This window comes from Schistocerca serialis, chromosome 4, assembly GCF_023864345.2.
Source record: "Schistocerca serialis cubense isolate TAMUIC-IGC-003099 chromosome 4, iqSchSeri2.2, whole genome shotgun sequence".
NCBI lineage: Eukaryota > Metazoa > Arthropoda > Insecta > Orthoptera > Acrididae > Schistocerca > Schistocerca serialis.
The window spans coordinates 799808607-799829665 of NC_064641.1; the positions used below are offsets into that span (position 1 = coordinate 799808607).

At 43.1% G+C, this 21059-nt stretch overlaps 1 protein-coding gene across 5 annotated transcripts in view; it reads right to left on the reverse strand.

Annotated features, from left to right (window-relative positions):
• Positions 1-21059, reverse strand: part of LOC126474956 (proline-rich proteoglycan 2-like) — a 90535-nt gene that overhangs the window by 48165 nt on the left and 21311 nt on the right. For all 5 annotated transcript variants that reach the window (XM_050102479.1, XM_050102477.1, XM_050102478.1 and 2 more), the window contains exon 3: positions 9679-9864. In XM_050102479.1, coding sequence (XP_049958436.1) covers positions 9679-9864 — 186 coding nt within the window. The remainder of the gene's footprint in view (positions 1-9678; positions 9865-21059) is intronic.

The window sequence follows — 21059 nt, forward strand, 5'->3', positions numbered from 1 at the left end:
TACCAGTGTTAAAGACTGCGATGGAGCTCCGTATGCCACGGCAAACTGGCTGACACTGACGGCGGCGGTGCACAAATGCTGCGCAGCTAGCGCCATTCGACGGCCAACACCGCGGTTCCTGGTGTGTCCGCTGTGCCGTGCGTGTGATCATTGCTTGTACAGCCCTCTCGCAGTGTCCGGAGCAAGTATGGTGGGTCTGACACACCGGTGTCAATGTGTTCTTTTTTCCATTTCCAGGAGTGTAGTTTTATCTTGTGACTTCGGTTTTGTATATCTGATGGAACAGAATGATCATGAGAGCAGTTGATTTTTATTTTTTATTTCTGTGACAATGATTTTACATCAGGTGGTCTGCCTCATGTATCGTTATATCCAAATGGTTTATAAATGTTAAGCTGCATTCAGATATGATGATGGCACTTTTAGTGTGCTGAAACCGGTTATCCAGCAAACAGTATTTAACCGATCTTGGATTTTGAATTATTTCTAACCTTAAATTGCTACAAGGGAAACGAAGAGCACAATCATTCATAATCTTCCTTGTCACAAAAACGATAATCGATCAGGCTGTCGTCAATATTGCGTGTAACGTCAAATTGACGTCGCGAATGCGGGAAGTGTTGTGAAACGAGTGTTACCCATCAATAACTGGAATCGAATTTGCACTACAATTATTAACAAGTTTAACTGTCTTTCTGCGGCTGTTGGGTACTATTTTTTTGTCATTGTTAAAAATTTCCTTACAGAGACTGGTTTTATGATTTGAAACTGTATGTTATTCGTAGCTATTGAAATTTGTTTGTGGATGTTCGCGCTTTGTAATAGCTGTTGCATTGTCTTTCTAATTTGTGTTACTATGTATTAAAGATGGTGCCAGTGCAAGCATTCACAAGGAAAGCTGTTCCCAAGTAAATAATATTAAATTATAGAAATTTACTCATAGTGTTAATAGTGACTTCTGACGCCAATAAAGCGATTCGCTTCCGGTGAATGAGTATCTTCGTTAGTTAGCAGTTCGCTTAAGGCAGAAAAACAAAAATAGCTATGACAGCAACTAGAGGAGAACCGCCGAAATAATTTCCCCTGCTCTTTATTTATGATGTACGAATTGCAGTCGGTGCATCTGAATGTTATTCGAAACTACACTTTAGACCTAAATCGTAGTTACAGAAATGCGCACAAAACTTATTGGTTACTACTAGGTATTTCTACTCTCAGGCAATGCGTTGGCAGCTGGCGCAAGCTTCCCCAACGAAGAAAACGCATCACCAAAGCAAACGTATTCTCCCTGTGGCTAGTCTAATCGAGTTGGCAACATTTTTAGAAAACGTTTGGCAACTATGAGGCTGTCGATTTACTTCCTGGGGTGGTTCGTAATTATCCTGGTAAATCCACTCGATGTATTTTTTGTGATTGCATTAAATATTATGAATCATTCTCACTTAAGGGATGACGCGGAGGTAAGTAAATTCATCTTTTCTGCCGCCTGGAACCTTGTTCCTGCAGCAACTGTAGCTTACTTTGCCGTATAGGTTCTGAATTATCCTTCTTGGCCATGACTGGGACAACAAGGCAGCGATGTCTGTTGCAGTTGTATGCTAGCTTATTGGTAAAATGTTCACCTGTGTTAGTTTCCAGCTATAATCTCAATGGAGACAACACTTTTACCTATTATGTAAAGACGCACTAGCACACAGATCTACAATCAGTAAAGATATCTTAAAACGACTTTTGCGCTATAGCTTTCGTCGCTACTTGATTCTGTGCGCTGTAGACCTAAAGGCAAAAACTTGCAGAATTGTACATTTCCTAATGCCTGCATTTTCTGCTTCTGTCAACTGCATTGACTCACTTGTCGTACTGAATGATTCTTTAAGTGGATTTCGTTATGTATCTAACACTACTGTTACAATTGCATATTTTTATGGTAGTCCTCCCTGTAACACTACTTCATTATGGCTGCGGACTGAAAGTAGATATAGACAGTTTCGAAGGCAAAAGTCTATATTATCCTGTTGATTCGTGAATGTTCGGGATATTGCGTTTAGTTAAAAAAAAACCTTTTTCGTAACATTCTATGATAAGCTGTAATACACTGCTGGCCATTAAAATTGCTACACCAAGAAGAAATGCAGATGATAAACGGGTATTCATTGGACAAATATATTATACTAGAACTGACATCTGATTACATTTTCACTCAATTTGGGTGCATAGATCCTGAGAAATCAGCACCCAGAACAACCACCTCCGGCCGTAATAACGGCCTTGATACGCCTGGGCATTGAATCAAGCAGAGCTTGGATGGCGTGTACAGGTACAGCTGCCCATGCAGCTTCAACACGATACCACAGTTCATCAAGAGTAGTGACTGGCGTATTGTGACGAGCTAGTTGCTCGGCCACCATTGACCAGACGTTTTCAATTGGTAAGAGATCTGGAGAATGTGCTGGCCAAGGTAGCAGTCGAACATTTTCTGTATCCAGAAAGGCCCGTACAGGACCTGAAACATGCGGTCGTGCATTATCCTGCTGAAATGTAGGGTTTCGCGGGGATCGAATGAAGGATAGAGCCACGGGTCGTAACACATCTGAAATGTAACGTCCACTGTTCAAAGTGCCGTCAATGCGAACAAGAGGTGACCGAGACGTGTAACCAATGGCACCCCATACCATCACGCCGGATGATACGCCAGTATGGCGATGACGAATACACGCTTCCAATGTGCGTACACCGCGATGTCGCCAAACACGGATGCGACCATCATGATGCTGTAAACACAACCTGGATTCCTCCGAAAAAATGACGTTTTGCCATTCATGCACCCAGGTTCGTCGTTGAGTACACCATCACAGGCGCTCCTGTCTGTGATGCAGCGTCAAGGGTAACTGCAGCCATGGTCTCCGAGCTGATAGTCCATGTTGCTGCAAACGTCGTCGAACTGTTCGTGCAGATGGTTGTTGTCTTGCAAACGTCCCCAGCTGTTGACTCAGGGACCGAGATGTGGCTGCACGATCCGTTACAGCCATGCGGATAAGATGCCTGTCATCACGACTGCTAGTGATACGAGGCCGTTGGGATCCATTACGGCGTTCCGTATTGCACTCCTGAACCCACCGATTCCATTTTCTGCTAACAGTCATTGGATCTCGGCCAACGCGAGCAGCAATGTCGTGATACGATAATCCGCAATCGCGATAGGCTACAATCCGGCCTTTATCAAAGTCGGAAACGTGATGGTACACATTTCTCCTCCTTACACGAGGCATCACAACAACGTCTCACCATGCAACGCCGGTCAAGTGCTGTTTGAGTATGAGAAATCGGTTGGAAACTTTCCTGATGTCAGCACGTGGTATGTGTCGCCACCGGCGCCAACCTTGTGTGAATGCTCTGAAAAGCTAATCATTTGCATATCACAGCATCTTCTTCCCGTCGGTTAAATTTTGCGTCTGTAGCACGTCCTCTTCGTGGTGTAGCAATTTTAATGGCCAGTAGTGTACATTTGTATTTGTACAGTGCGTACTAAGTAGTGCTTTTTCGATAGGTTATGAACACAACAAATAAACATATGGGATAAATTAATCAGCAGAAATATAGTATCCGACATTGTCAAAAACAGTCTGACAATGCATGTATAGTTTTTTCACATCACGCCTGTAGACAATTGTTGGTAGCACCTCGTCTTCGTCCATGTTATGCTGTATCAGCGACTGTAAACCTGTCCACTTCAACAAAGCGGCGTGACTATGGCCCTCGTGAATTCTGTAAACCACTGCATAGCTCTGAAAAGTTCGTAGCAACAGGAGTGAGTGCAGTAACGCCACATGTGCTCGAAAAAGTAGAAGACGAGTTTTGCTATCGTCTGGATGTTTATTGCACATCTCGTGGAGGAACGTCGAACATTTTGTGAATTATATTAACTACCTTAAGGTTGTACGCGCGCTTATGTAAAAAATATTACTTTGCAAAATCAGATGGTTGTTTTGAAAATATCAACTATGTAAGTTAAAATTTACCCTAAGTTTCTGTCTACATTCATGTAAAACACTTGCAGTATCGTGAAATCTGATAAATCTGGTACGAAACGGTTTGTACAACTGAAATTAAAAAAAAATACCCTTTTAATGAAATCGAGTCATTAAGAGAAAACATGCACGAATATTTAACCTACTAACGTCAGTGGCCACTCTTCATTTCGTATATTCGCAGCTCACGCTTCCTTTCGAGATAAACGACTACCGAGCACCATAGCGTAATGTGTGAATGATGACCTGGCTCCACAGACTTGCCTTCGCTTAGTCCTCATTAACATGGCTCAGGCTCGCTGATGTTTAGCCGGCAATACATATTCCCTGCTCGCCATTTTCGCTCAATAGAGACAAATGATGCTGTACATCATGTGACTCCCTCAACAGAACAGAGGAAGACAGAAAGCTGATAAGCTCTTGCTGTCATGTAAATGTGGAAATGGCGAGCGAGTGAGAAAAGAATATGATGAAATCGATGGGAAAGCACGACGTGTAGTAATGAAGTTTCAATTGCCACCTCTAAAAAAATCAAGTTGTCTCCATGAGACTTGGTGTTGGTGTTATTCCTACTCTGCATGTTTTTTCTACAAGTCTACAGATTTTTCACAACGACAGTTAACTTGACGGCCACCTTGGTTGTAGAAGTCTGCATTTTGGGTGTTCAGGGAAAGCTCCACCTTGAAAATCAGCTTCTCTTCATTTTGGAAGTTTCTGCCTCGCAGAGATCCCTGGGTGTTGTGTGAGGAGAATACAAGAATTACTAGTCCGTAACGGCGGCTGAAACGTGTTCGTTCGCTCGGTAACGATCAACAGGAGCGGTCGACTGCGTACACAACGCGAAAAAAGATGTACGTTTACGATTCCAAGTGTGTTTTACGTTCTTTGTCTGCAGTCCTGTATTCACGTACTACGAAAATGTGATATACCACTAGGAAGTATCAAAAATTGTGCAGTTGTATAGTCCGTAATTATGTGAAACAGTTAACGATGAACAAAAGAAACTTAATTATTCGTGCGATGTTTTCCTGCAGGAGGAGCTACTAAATTCCACAGAGCAATTGTTGTTATCAAACTTTATCTTTCAAAACGACTCTGTGTAACTTGGTTAGGAAGTGTGGTGTCACAGCCGCATAACTTTCAATGTTTTTAGACGTCCCGGTGCCTATGGTCAAGCAGTTTACTGTTACAAGGACACCCCGCGCATCATGCATACACTTTTCACTGTCTGGTTTCGTGTTTCACAGGTTCTAGTGTGCTTCACCTATTAAATAATACTTGCACAATCCCTGCAACTCGTGGCCGGGTATTGTCCTATTGAATTGTGGCTTGCGGAGCTGCATGCAGAAGGTTTAGTGACTCGGGCTCTAAAATCTCCCTGACCTAAAGGTTGCTGTTCAGGTTATCCTGAGTAAGGAGGCGAGATTGTATGCTATAGCCGTCTTTCTGACTGCAGTGCTCCAACGTCGAGCAAACACTGGAACGAAGCTGATCTGTCGGTTGCGGCCATGCGGACAAGACGGCGGTCATCCTGCGTGATGGGCACAGCGTGTGTTGCAGTACCCGCTCATTGCTGTGTAGGTCCCTGCTCTATCCACCGGTTTCTCAAATACAGCACTGCCGCAGCAGCGTGCCATGTAAGAGCCGCAATGTCATGGAACTACAAACCCGATTCCCGAAGTCCAGTCATTCTTTCATGTTAGAACTTACATCCTGATATTGCACTCTTTGACGCCATCACACTGACACATTCTTGTATGTTTCCCCTTCGTCTGAAGATTCTGCATCTACTAACAGGGCAACATTCCCAAGTGTTAATAAACGGTCTTGAAACTTGGCGGGTGTGTAAAGGGGACAAAATAAAGTGTTTCTTGATTTTTTTGTTGCTAATTGCTCTTTTAAGGTGTGAAACACATCCCTAAAAGTAGTCTGGCATATTAGGTGTGCAGGGAATAACACCGAAACGATGACCTATAAAAAATGTTTCTCGTTTAAAGGCTGATATGTAATTAACGTTCTTGAAAACTGTATAACCGAATTTCGTAATAATTTGAAATTTTGCAAATTACGCCACCTCCATTAATTAATTTTAAAAGATGAAAAATTTTGTTACAACAGAAATTAAAGAAGCTTTCAAGTTATATACATGCATGTGTAATAAAGCTGGTTTCTGAAATACTATTTTTGGAAAATAATCTGCATCCATTGTACTGTCACAGTATTTCCAACGTACCTCATTAAAATTTCTAAACATTCATTATTAGTCTAGTTATTTATTGTACTTGTATTTGGTTTATGTTCTAAATTAGTTTACGTTTTATTCTTTTTAATTTACCATTTCAAATATGTGTATTTTGTTAATCTAAAGTAATAAATAACTCATTATTATGGTAAAAAATAATTACAAAAATGATAATCTGTAGATAAATGCTTAAAACGTATCGTTGTCTTACACCTTCCACATAAAAGGAACGAAATTTTTTCACATAATATACATAATGTAGAACACAATACAAAACAAAATTCAGCAGGATTTTAAATTGTCGCGGGTAATCCTCTAAGCATCCCAAATTATATCAAGCGTATTTCAGTACACTGGTAAGCCGTGGAGAAAAGAATTGATGATGTACTAGTAATTGCAACTTAATTACATTGTTTCTCAATTAGAAATTGACATCATAATCATCCAACGGAACTAGATCTGAAATTCTGAAATTCTTCGCACGAAGTTGTTCCAACGTCTAAAGCTGTACACGTATACGTACCACGTTTGTACCTGCGCCGTCAAGACCTTTGGAATCACCAGATGAACATGTTTCTTGTCCTTGCGTGTGGTAGTCAAAACTGTTTTTTCACACTGAACAGCTAATGACACTTTTGGACCGAGAATTTGAATATCTATTTTTGAAGCCCTAATGTCCTCGTGACAACACGGAAATCTGATAAACAAACATCTGACTGTTTCAAAAGATATTTGAAACGTGTTTTCGTTCCCAGTGAAGGAGAAAAATGTGTATTATTGTTAGATTCTTAGGGCTGCCAGTGTGAAAGAACATTATATAGCATCGTTCCTGAGGACAAGAGACTTGTTTACCTGGTGATCCCAAAGGACTCGACGGCACAGGTACAGATTTTTAGATCTAGCTCTGTTGAATGAGTTAGATGTCGATCTCAACTTAAGATGCAATATAATTAAGCTGCAGTCACTAGTGCATCATCAGTTCTTTTCGCCATGGCTTAGCAGTATACTGAAATATGTCTGATACAAATCAAGATATTTAGTGGATCACACACGACAATTTAACATCCTGCTAATTTTATTTTTATTTTTTTCGTTGTGTTCTCCATCATGCACATTACGTGAACAAATTTCGTTCATTTCATGTGTTAGATGTTACAAAATGTTATGTTTTAAGCAGTAATTTACAGATTAATATTATAATGATGATTTTGTATCATGATGACGAGTTATTATTTTCAATAACAAAATACACGTATGTGAACGAGCGAGGTGGCGCAGTGGCTAGCACACTGGACTCGCATTCGGGAGGACGACTGTTCAATCCCGTCTCCGGCCATCCCGATTTAGGTTTTCTGTGATTCTCCTAAATCGCTCCAGGCTAATGTCGGGATAGTTCCTTTGAAAGGGCCCGGCCGACTTCCTTCAACGTCCTTCCCTAATCCGATGAGACCGATGACGTCGCAGTTTGGTCTCCTCCCCCAAACAACCCCAACTCATCCACGTATGTGAAACGGTAAACTAAAAACAAAAGAATAAAACGTAAAATAACAATTTAAACATAAAACAAAAAGGAGTATAATAAACAACTAGACTAATAAAGAATGTTTAGATATTTCAAGATTTTAAACATGGCTGAAACAGCAACTGTTGAAATTCTTCACGGTAAATGATGACTGCCAAAACAGTTGCAGGATAAAGATTCATTAAAAATTCAGTATATCTAAATATACCTTCATCAGAAGTAAAATACACTAAAATCACATCCTGCAATGGAGATTGATAAAACAATTGTGCCAAAGGCGTCGTCAGTAGTTAAAACATCATCTCCATTTATACAACACAATTATGGACAGTGGGTCGATGTTTAGGTATTTTATTAAGCTATGTTGCAAATACTCTGACAGCACAGTATACAGTTTATTTTCCGGAAATAGTACTTCAGAAAACAGCTTTATTACACATGGGTGTGAGTAGCTTGAAAGCTTCTTTAATTTATGTTGTAACAAAATTTTCCATTTTTTAAAACTAATTAATAGTGGTAGGGTGGTTTGCAAAATTTCAAATTATTACAGAATTCCATTATACAGTTTTCAAGAACGTTAATTACATATCAATTTTTATATGAGAATCAAAGATATTCTCTCCAAACCAACAATGCCACGTTACCTTTTGGGATGTGTTTCAACACTTAAAAGTGAACTTGGGCACAAAAAAAGAAATATGTATTGCACTATTTCGCCTCTTCTGCACACCCGCTAAGTTTCATCGAGATTGGTTACTGACACTTGGAAATCCTCCTTGGACTGACCTGTTCGGTCACACGAAAGCGAGCGTTTTGGGTCTATGTGTACGCCCCCGACTGGCGAACAATACTTTTGTAAACCAGCGGCTTCATGAGTGGACTGCACTTTCTGAGCACTCTTCCAACGGATCTCTGTCTAGCATCTGGCACTCCTACAATTAATTTTATATGGTCATTCCACTACAAAAATGTCCGTGTCTTTATATACAGGTACTTAGCAGACGTGACTGTTTACAGTGACTTTTCGACAATCGCGCAATTATACAATAACGGGTCTTTCTTAAGCAACGCAGTAGATTTATTTATGTTGCCGGTTAACTGAAAATCCTCGCACCAAGCGCCGATCCTCTGATGATCTTTATGCATTACGTTACAATTTTCGCCCGCATCTCGTGGTCGTGCGGTAGCGTTCTCGCTTCCCACGCCCGGGTTCCCGGGTTCGATTCCCGGCGGGGTCAGGGATTTTCTCTGCCTCGTGATGGCTGGGTGTTGTGTGATGTCCTTAGGTTAGTTAGGTTTAAGTAGTTCTAAGTTCTAGGGGACTGATGACCATAGATGTTAAGTCCCATAGTGCTCAGAGCCATTTGAACCATTTGTTACAATTTTCTAGAGTAGCGAGTTGATCGTAGACAACAGCATCATCCACGAACAGCTCATTTATCCTCTACTAGGTCCTTAGGAGAGTTCAGTGCATTGTGTGTCCAGCCACACTTGTACTCTGCCCAGCACTAAAGTCTGATTTTAGTTCCGCCACAGGTCGCCTCCTGTCCTGTTTTAGCAGCCTGACCAACATATGACGTCCGACAACTATAATGAGGCAATCCATCTCAGCACTCCTCTAACACCGACAAGTCGTACGGTTTCCGAATTCCTAGTGCCGAGCCTCTGGGCCATTACAATCTGCCCTCGGTCAAACTCAGATCGTGCACATTCCCCATTCTAAACATGGAAAGCATGCTCGTCGATACTACATGCACCATGCATGTGTCTGACTGGGAGTCATTCCTGTCCAAGTAAGGCTACTATCGCCAGACGGGTTTATATCGATAGTGGGCGGGTGATCATTATGTTCTCACTGGTCACTGTATCTCTGAATGGGTACTTACCAGAATTGATGTATTCTAGTGGGACTGCTGTGGTTGTTTCAGAACTAAAGCTGTGTGCGTCCCTCCTCCCCCTTCCGTGGGCGTAGCCGTCTGGGGGAGGCATGGGGCGGCCGTTGGCGTCCTTGGGAGGCTCCGGGGGTGAAGAGCTGTTACTGCTGCGGCGATGCCTCAGGAGCTGCGCCCAGCCTGCAACCAAAGGACTCTCGGTAGTTCGTCAAACAGCAGCGGGACGTGTCTTGTAATGCAAAAATCATTCAGATTTGAATGTTGCTGAGCCAGCTATGGAGAGATGTTGACAATTACTGGGAACCGTTCGTAGCTTGGCATCTTGTAATAGCGATAGTGGTGTCTCGTTTTCATAGAGTGTTTACTGGCGCCACTACGTTTGCTGTCCTTGTCTGTCCTTGAGTGTCAGCAGCAGCGCTTATCGATAGCGCGTGCTGCAGTACCAGCTTGGGAACGGCTTCTAGTATTTCCGGGTCGTCGTGTGTCGGGCTAGGGAGTTGCGTCGGAGCAGCGGTGCGGTCCGGACAGCAAGGACTCGCCCGACCGCTGGCGACACGCATGCACTGTGCGACGGAAGGATGTGGTCGCGAGAGTGCACGACCACGTCAAGGACCGGGTTCAGCGAGATTTGGTTGAATGGACCGTGATATTCGAGTAGTGCAACTTTCAGTTGTTTGTTTGTGTGTGTGTGTGTGTGTGTGTGTGTGTCTCCGCCCGTCGAAGTTAAGTTGTCAGTCGAATATTTATACTGGGATCTTATTCGTGCCTGACTTGAATGGGGACGACCGTTGTTCGGTCGTTCGGTCGGTCGTTGCAGCGGACGACGTGCATTTGTTCTTCCGACCATTTCTGGCTTGTTTGTGCCGACTTTTAATTCGTCCGTGTTGTTTGACAGTGTGAGTTGTTGGTGGAATTGCTTTCCTGGATCCGTGTGTATCTTGCGGTTTTGAATGAGCAGTTATTTTAATGCTGTCTGCGTACTGGATTTGGTGGAGAGTTGCAAACGGAAATCAGATCGGTTGGCGCGCAGCAGCGAGCAGGTCCGTGCAGCGCCAGGGCAAGCCGGGGCCTATTGCAGCCGTATTTCCCTATTTGTAATTCATCATTGTATTTAGTATTATTCTTATTAGTGAAGTGCAACCAGCGGTATTTTCTGCCTTGTGGCCGCTAACGCCCCAGTTACCTGCCCTGGATGTTAGTGTACTTTTCTGGCAGTGTACCTTTCCTCGTCTTGTTGATGCTGTCCGACACGTCGTGTAGTTTGACAGCCTCTTGCATTGTACTCTGCATATTTTTGGGGAGGTCTATCTTGGTTCTAGTGTTTCCTTCGGTGTTTTCTCAAGACGTAGTGCTGTCTGTCTCTTCGCCCTTGTCTAAAAATATTCCATCGTTGTATTGGTGGTCGGACGTTAGGCGGATTGGTTAGTCGGTCGATCAGCGCTTAAGCTGCCCCTAGCTTCAGTTTCCATCCTGTTACGTGAGTACAGCTCTTGGCTGCCTGTCTCACTTTACCTTAAGTTTGAGTTACCTTCGCAGGCCGACCCTTGGAACACTTGCAGAGAACCGCTTGTCCTGATTCCTTAGACTGTGATGTTTGTTTTAAGGATATCTGTAATTTTCGAATTATTGTTGGTGTGGCCTTCAGCCGAGAAATAATTTCACTTTTTTCGTGATAAGGCCTTCAGCCATCTTACAGTAAGTTTTTTTAAGCAAGTTATTTATTTTAAACGTGCTATTTGGATTCTGACTTATAATTCAGGACTTCAGTCGTTTGTTGTTTGAGGTTATTGTTGGTGGCCTTCGGCCCCAAAATTGTGGAATTTTTTGTGATAAGGCCTTCAACCGTCATACAGTCAATTATGTTTTTTTTAAGAGAGTGTTTTAAAATTATAATTTCTTTAAATAAAGTTTGCGTATTTGTTGTGCAGCCGAGAGTAACTGATTATGGCCCCATCCACAATCGAAACCTTATCCTGTCCCATCCTGAGAAACCAGCTCTCAGCAAGATCACAGGTTGATGGAAGCGCGAGATAAACCATTTCAAATGTGAAATGCTGGTACATTAATAGTCAGTGTAATCGCTAGAATGTTGAATTCAAACATGCAAACATGGGTGCATTGTGTTGTATTGGTGCAGAATGTCAATTTGTGGAGCTCCGTGCCTGATGGATATAGTCGGTCAATAAGAGACGGTTAATGCTAGTCGTAGATGGTGCTGGAGCTGTCCTCCCATGATGTGCTCCACTGCAGACAGACCTGGTGACTGAGAAAGTCAAGACAACATGTCGACACTCTGTAGAGCATGTTACGTTACAACAGCAGTATGTGGTCGAGCTTTATCTAGTTGGAATACATCCCCTGGAATACTGTTGATGAATGGCAGCACAACAGATCAAATCACCACATTGACATACAAGTTTGCAGTTAGGATGCATATGATACCCACGAGAGTACAACTAATATCATACGAAATTACACCCCAGACCATAGCTGTAAGCCGGCTGGGGTGGCCGAGCGGTTCTAGGCGCTACAGTCTGGAACCGCGCGACCGCTACGGTTGTAGGTTCGAATCCTGCTTCGGGCATGCATGTGTGTGATGTCCGTAGGTTAGTTAGGTTTAAGTAGTTCTAAGTTCTAGGGGACTGATGACCTCAGAGCTATTTGAACCATAGGTGTAAGTCCAGCCTTTATAGCAAGCAGACAGGTTGGCTGCAAGCCCTCAGTCGGCCTCCTTCTAACCGACAAACGGCCGTCACTGGCACCGAGGCAGAACCGGCTTTCATCAGATAACACAAGAGACCTCCACCCTGTCCTCAAATAAGCTCTCCTTTGACACCATTGGAATCACAGATGGCGGTGTTTTGAGGTCATTGGAATGCACGTTGCAGGGCTTCTGGCTCAGAGCTGTCCTTGAAGTAACCGATTTTTAACAGTTCGTTGTGTAACTGCGCTGCCGTTGCAGATGCAATACGTTGCACCAGAGCCATACGCCGAACACGATGGTCTCCCTCTCGGTTGTGCTACGTGGCCGTCTGGAGCCCGGTCTTTTTTTGACTGCATATTCTCGTCAACACCGCAGCTAGCAGTCATGAACAGTGGCTACATTCCTGCGAAGTCTTTCTGCAGTATTGCAAAAGGAACATGCAGCCTCTTGTAGACATTCATACAACATCATTCAAACATACTGAGGTGTTGATGGCGGCGTCTTTGTCACCTTAAAGGCGTTTTTACCTAACATCAACTCACCACGTCCGATCGCAAAGGAAACTAACGCTCACGACCATTACAGCGTGTATTCAAAGCCAACCTCATTGTGTTGCTACTATCGCCACACACGTTTTAGACTGGTGCCAAATATGAATAGACATCATATTTTAGATCTAGAAACACGCATGCCAACTTCCGTTTATGTCACGCAACTCCTTCTTGGTGTTTCGATTTTTTTCCGTCAGTGTTGAGCTGTGGCGACTGGCGCTAGGGTGTTCGATTTGCATCGCTGATATCGATATTCGGCTGTCCTGCTATCTCTGACTGCTCCCCCGGCGGGTTTTCCGGGTGAACGTGTGACGAGGGAGTCTCCGGTCGGCGTTCAACGAGCCATCTTGTGTTGAAAACAAGCCCACGACCCTAACCGTGGCGCATGGGCATCGCCGTGCTCGCCGCCCTTGACCTTTGGTGCGCGCCGGATGTACTGTGCCGATCATTGGGCGCCTTGACGTTCAAAATTGTTTTGGATCAGTCGTCTCACGCTGAACAGCTTTCCAGCTCGTAACTTGCAAGCTCCAAGTTACGTATCACTTTTATTCTGCGTTTAACTAACAAGATTGTTGAAACTTATTGTGGCATGGGTAGCTGCCGGAGATGATTCTGAACTTGGTTCCACAGCGGGTATTTTCAAAAAATGTTCAAATGTTTGTGAATCTTATGGGACTTAACTGCTAAGGTCATCAGTCCCTAAGCTTACACACTACATAAGCTAAACTATCCTAAGGACAAACACACACACCCATGCCCGAGGGAGGACTCGAACCTGCGCCGGGACCAGCTGCGCAGTCCATGACTGCAGCGCCTTACACCTCTCGGCTAATCCCGCGCGGCATGGGTATTTTAAGGAGGCTGATGTTCCGCATTCCGTTTTTGATCATCCGTGGAGTGTTTTAAGTGGTTTTCACGCAGATTTTAAGTTGTTTTAGGACATGTTGTTCGCTTTGGGACTGGCTGCGGTTGTGTACGTGCCGGGCAGCTGTAGAGTTAATGGTTTAACCATTTGTCAGGGCAGCATTTGGTATGTGTATTTAATCGTGAAAGTGTCTTCAGCCAACTGGAAGTGATCTCTAGGTTTCCGGCTAATTTACTGAGAGACGGGCAATGTTAGAGTATTGCTCCTTAAGAACTGACGGCGTGCTGATTTGACATTGTTTTCATTGCTATCTATTTGTGCTGGTGGACATTTGTTAAGACTGCTCGTTCCCTGGCGTTGGCGCAGTTATCGATTCTTGTCAGGACCGGTCACTGTAGGGCCGGTCGGATTGTACATAAATGTATACCGCCTGCTATGTGACCCTGTGCACAAGCCGTGGGGAGTGAACGCTCGTATTGCCCGCCGGCCCTACCGCTATTGCTTCCAAACACTGCCATTGGACTTAACACTGTTCTCTAAAGTTAAGTGCAATTTGAGAATCATTCAGAGTAATTATGTCCGTTAATTAAGTGAGGCCACCTTGTTAATATTGACTTTTCTGTAAGTCATTTTATTGGTTGAGTTATTGCTAGTCCTTCTTATTTAATCACTTGTGTATCTTTAATGAACGTGCAACTTGTATTATTCCTGTATCCAAGGTTTGCGATCTTGGTTGGCCCACTTTGTATTTTTAGTATAAGCAGGTTTTACTGTCGACCTTTATCTGGGCAGTTCAGCTTTATTAAGCTTTAATATCTCTTTGTTCTTTATGAAGTTGTGGTATTACGTGGCTGTGCAACTTTGAATTGGAAGTGTATGGTGTTACTACTCTTTTGAGATATGGTTAAACAAGAACGATTGTTTGTGATTGATTATTCACCGTGCCTACTATCAATGATTTTGGTTGCGGCTGCAAAATAATATGATTCTTATTCGTGTTTATGTAATTCAATCAAAGTGAAGATTTGTATATTGCATCAATAAGAGGGCAAATGTCCGAATTGAAGTTTATAATAAAGTCTCTTTTGAGTCAAATTAAAATTGTAAAACAATCACAAGCTTGTCCAACACCAGTGATACCGGGCTTCCCATTCCCTTTAAATAACTGTGGTAAGATTGTAATTTTGATTTTCTAAAGAATTGGGTAGTGCCACGGTCCAAGTGTACTTTGAGTTAGTTATGTTGCAAGTTTTATAACCTCTTCCGTTTGTTACACTGAATTTACTTACTTGATATTTTTTTTGTGTGATCTATGACCTCTAGATTTTAAGCATGTAATGTTTATCATTAGTTTTTCAGCTGCTCGGACTTTTTTGTTTCTTACTGTACTTCAAAATTTCCCCTAAAACGCGTTTGAAAGGAGATTCTAAGATCGAGCAACATTCAAGAAAAATGTAGTAGAGCCAATAAATTTAAACCGGTTGCATATGTGGAAACTTGACAAGTAAATTACTTTTTTAAAGTAAACTAGAGTCCATTCAAAAATTGGATGCACGGAAAGCAGAATATTAAATAGGATGCGAACTGACAGAAAGCGACCACCACAAGATGAAAGCGTTTGCCTGTAAAAGCAGTCATGTTGTAACAATCCGAGTCTCACTTTCTAGACTGCACAAAGTCGTGAAATCCAAGGCGTGCCTCGGTCAATGTGCTCCACGTATTATCGACGCAAGCAATCCTAATGAGCGGACACTGTTTCCGAAGGAACTGTAAATACGCACATTCGAATCTGCTCTGTGCGCTCTGTGAAGCATATTTTATTAAAATAAGTATCGTCAGTCTAGCTCCCCAGAGAGACAACAGCGAAACGAGCAGGTGCGAGACTGAGATCTGTGTTTGGAGAGTCTGTTAGTGCGACAGTGGTCTTACACGAGCGGGTGCGTTGTAAACTAAGACGGCTCATGAGAATCTGTCAGTATAGGAATGGGTAATGCTCAGCTGTTTAACTGTTTTTGTGATTGCTGCCGGTGTTTGCAGTCATGAACGGTGTTGGAGTGTTTATAACTTTATTTCAGACGCAGCCGGGGGGATTCAGGTGAGCAGTGGTTATTAGGACACCGTTTTCTGAGGACAGCCGTGTAAGATTTGGTACACCTCCTAAACATCAAAGAATTTCTTCACAAATTCCGTATCACTTCGGTCTCGGTCACAGATAATTAAAGGAGATATTCAAGTACTTAATTTTCAAGTACACTGTGGGAGAATAAAATACCAACACCAGAAAGATAGAAAATATTAAAATTTTATCTTGTGCGTATACGGTCTAGAAGGAAGAATTGTAGATGGTTTGGGAGTGTACAGCGTGTGAAATCTGGCACACAGAGCTGTCACTACTGGCAGAAACGACGACTCTAGGGTGACTGGGAGTCGGGTGTAACCGAGCTCGGATGACACAGATACGTCATTCCTTGTTGGTTGAACTCTATGCCAAGTTCATCAGTCATAGTAAATGAAGAGTGGTGGCATGCAAGTCTATCTGCAGGTTATGGCCAAACAAAAACATAACGCAGCACGTAGGAATTATCTGAATGGGGACGGAAATCAATACAGGTGATGTACAAACAAACAAAGTATTACAATGCCAAAAAATTGGATGATTTATTCAAGAGAAAGAGCTTCACAAACTGAGCAAGTCAATCACGCGTTGGTTCACCTCTGCCCCTTTATGTAAACTGTTATTCGGCTTGTCACTGATTGACATACACTACTGGCTATTAAAATTGTTACACCACGAAGATGACTTGCTACAGACGCGAAATTTAACCGACAGGAAGAGGTTGCTGTGATATGCAAATGATTAGCTTTTCAGAGCATTCACACAACGTTGGCGCCGGTGGCGACATCTACAACGTGCTGACATGAGGAAAGTTTCCAACCGATTTATCATATACAAACAGTAGTTGACCTCGTGTAAGGAGGAGAAATGCGTACCATCACGTTTCCGACTTTGATAAAGGTCGGATTGTAGCCTATCGCGATTGCGGTTTATCGTATGGCGACATTGCTGCTCGCGTTGGTCGAGATCCAATGACTGTTAGCAGAATATGGAATCGGTGGGTTCAGGAGGGACATAAGGAACGCCGTGCTGAATCCCTCGTATCACTAGCAGTCGAGATGACAGGCATCCCCATGGCTGTAACGGATCGTGCAGCTACGTCTCGATCCCTGATTCAACAGCTGGGGACGTTTGCAAGACAACAACCATTTGCACGAACAGTTCGACGACGTTTGCAGCAGCATGGACTATCAGCTCGGAGACCATGGCTGCGGTTATCCTTGACGCTGCATCACAGACAGGAGCGCCTGCGATGGTGTACTCAACGACGAACCGGGGTGCACGAATGGCAAAACGTCATTTTTTCGGAGGAATCCAGGTTCTGTTTACAGCATCATGATGGTCGCATCCGTGTTTGGCGACATCGCGGTGAACGCACATTGGAAGCGTGTATTCGTCATCGCCATACTGGCGTATCATCCGGCGTGATGGTATGGGGTGCCATTGGTTACACGTCTCGGTCACCTCTTGTTCGCACTGACGGCACTTTGAACAGTGGACGTTACATTTCAGATGTGTTACGACCCGTGGCTCTACCCTTCATTCGATCCCCGCGAAACCCTACATTTCAGCAGTATAATGCACGACCGCATGTTGCAGGTCCTGTACGGGCCTTTTTGGATACAGAAAATGTTCGACTGCTGCCCTGGCCAGCACATTCTCCAGATCTCTCACCAACTGAAAACGTTTGGTCAATAGTGGCCGAGCAAGTGGCTCGTCACAATAAGCCAGTCACTACTCTTGATGAATTGTGGCATGGCCGGCTGTTTCAGTTGCTGCACCACCTCGATCTTGTTTTATAAGAGGTCGCAAAATTTTCCGTACTGTTGGCCGTGGGATGGACACTGCACAGGTAGTAGCACTCGCCGGTGCACGTGCTGCATTGACAGTTAGAGAGTTATAGCAACAGCAACCTCGTCAACAACTTCCACCGGGGTAGGACGTCTTCCTCTTTCGGGTGCCACACCAAACACACCCGTGTTTTCGAATTCCGTTCTTATCTCCTTTAAACCACTTAATGACATCTGGCCTCTCCTCTGGCTTTTTAGTCGGCGTTAATCTTTCAGTGTAGCGCTGTAATCGCTGCTGTGCACATAAAACAATCTCACTAAGAGCGTACGGTCCCTCTTCTCGGTATCCTTACTGTTCATTCACGTTATCGCTTTTCAAATGACAGCGTGGGTGTCATATCGTCATACAAAGACGGTACACAGCCAGATTTCCAAGCGGTTGCCGAAATTGGAACTAATTTTTTCCAGTGTAAATAGGTTACGCATTTGCAAATCTACCAATTTTTGCTGCCATACGGTAATTACAACCCATGATTGTCCTCCGTGAGTAACTACGATTTAATTACTACAACTACCCGGTAATACCCAAATACGACCAAGTGTATTGGCACAATAGTACAAACAATGGAAATAATTGTTTGTGAACAGAGCACAAACGTAAGCTTGACTTGGAGTTCTGTGATTTCACTTATTAACAAACGTCCATCCATAAAAGATTCTGACCATCCTTGAAACTAGATACAGTGAAAGTTTTTCTAAAAAAAACAGTCATTTAAGAAACAAAATCAACATGTAACATGTGTTGTACTCAACGTGATGTACAGATTCCTATGACTGTACTGACCCATGGTGAGACAAAGGACACGTAACTCAACAAATTACGTCAGAGCAAACGTAACTTCCGTCAGTCGTTGAAATGCCGTCACTCACAACACACGTGGTGGAAATATGCGGCAAATGAGTCCCAGCGAGTCGTCACAACAACACGGAAACGGTGGCTTTATCATTTCCATTTCATGAAGGTCGGCGTCCTTGCGCGACCTCAAGCACCTAACACATCATGATTACTATCTTGCATAGTGTCATTAGTCCTCCGGTAATTTTGTAGACCATTAACGTTATATCCTAACTGCGACAGAGAAATTGCCTGTATCTACTCGCGGACCAGATTCTGAAGGACCATGTCTATTTATAGGCCGAAGCGGCGCCTATGCTGCATACTCACAAGAACGGCATATACTCGTAACGCATTTATTTTGGTAAGAGTATTTCAGCGATGTAATGCAGCAATGTTTAGTCCAGGTTATGGCAGGTTACATTAAGTCATGATAGGTATAAAATAAATAAAACACAACAAAAGGTATACCTTAAGATCTTTGAACACCACTTCATCTTTGTGAACACTTTTTCTTCTTGGATACTGTGAGGCAAAACTCTTCTACTGCAAGCTCTTGCATTTCCATATTTTGAAAGGTGGATGTATGGACGTAAACAAGAAAAAAGCCAGTAAACGTAGCTCTAAAGTGCGTACCTTAAGTGACATGAGCACTGTTCCGTATTCGCTACTATTAAACAAATCTCTTCCGCTGAACAGGTGTTCATAGCTCTTAAAATATGCATTTTATAGCCAATGTTTACTAGACAATTCTTTCTTCTTTTGGTCCACACTACATCCTTCCAAAATACGGAAAGCAATGAGCTAGCAGTGGAAGAGATTTGTTTCACAGTATCGAAGAAAAAAAGTGTTCACAAAGCTTAAGGTATTTATTATTTACTTCAAATGATCGTTCGTGTCACCTCCTTGAAAACTGCCCATCCCTGTAGAACGGCGGATCATTATTGTGTTAAATGTATTTCAATGACGTACAGTTCAGTTACTCACGCGACTCGAAGGAGAATACCGGTCTTTTAAGAGAGAAGAAAATGAAATTAAATATGAATCTGTTACTCATTTAAACTAAAGAATTCCTTACAACAGCAGCTTAAAGACTTCACACGGACCTAATCATACATCAAACCGTCAAAAGTATTCACTAAAGCTATCTTTTCCATTTTAACATCTTACATTTTGGCGGCGAGTCGTCAAACACGTCACTCCCTATTTCATCCAGGCTATGTAGTTGATTATTTCTGATTTTTCGGTAGCTGGACGTAACGTATCCGACTTTACATCACTGCCTAATCAGCTTATCATGTCTGAGTTTACTAGAATAAAATATTCATTTTTTCTTTTGTTTGAATTTTTGGGGAGACTTCGAATATTCACAAATTCCGTTCGAGCCTGGCGTTGACTCTGCCAATAAACGTTACACTCTTCACGCGTCCAAGAAATAAAATGGTGTGTACGTGCGTGTGTGTGTGTGTGTATGGGGGAGGGAATTGGCCGTTTCCTTGTGTTCTGCGGCCTGGCCGACGCTGTCAGTCCTCTAGTACCGTGAACTATTCTGGAAAGTCTTCTGCGAGACGGTCAGGTGTGAAAAAAATGGTTCAAATGGCTCTGAGCACTATGGGACTTAATTTCTCAGGTCATCAGTCCCCTAGAACTTAGAACTACTTAAACCTAACTAACCTAAGGACATCACACACAGCCATGCCCGAGGCAGGATTCGAACCTGCGACCGTAGCGGTCGCGCGGTTCCAGACTGTAGCGCCTAGAACCACTCGGTCACCCCGGCCGGCTAGGTGTGAAAATAATAAAATAAAAAGCCAAAAACTCCAACCTCAAGATGTGTGGCGAGCCTGTGGAATGGATGGTCGCTGAATCGGAAAAAACCTTTCGGGCACTTTCCACGACCTAGTCTAAGCTCACCGCACAAAATATCGAGTACAATCCATAATTGACTGGACGATCTGACAGAAGGCTACTCGGAAGTTATAGATCATCGTCCACGGCTGACTTAATCAGGAAACGTCGTTTAGTGAATTCTTAGAAGTGAACAGACGGTTGTTGTAAATTGCATTTGCAATGTACTGTGAAGTTTTCCTTCGATAATTAGCACTTAACCATTGAGGGCCTTTTTTTGCTTTATATTACAAGCTGTGTTGCAGACTTAATTATTCAACTAGTCACAAAGACAAGTAAACATTTGAACTCATTTGTGTGACTTCGTTACTAGTTTGTTGGTGTGTTGTAGAACCTTCGTTCTCCTATCCTGTTATCTGACCCTGGCGCATAGCTAAGTAACCGTGACAGGGAGAAACAGTCTTAGCGGTGTACTGCACCAGAAGCTCGGCCTACCGTAACTACAGTGGCAACTCGGAACAGCAGTAGCGACGAGGCCTTTACAAAACTGGTTACGAGGGTTTACAAAAGTTAGATACCCATTAATATAGCACACTGGTCAGTTTG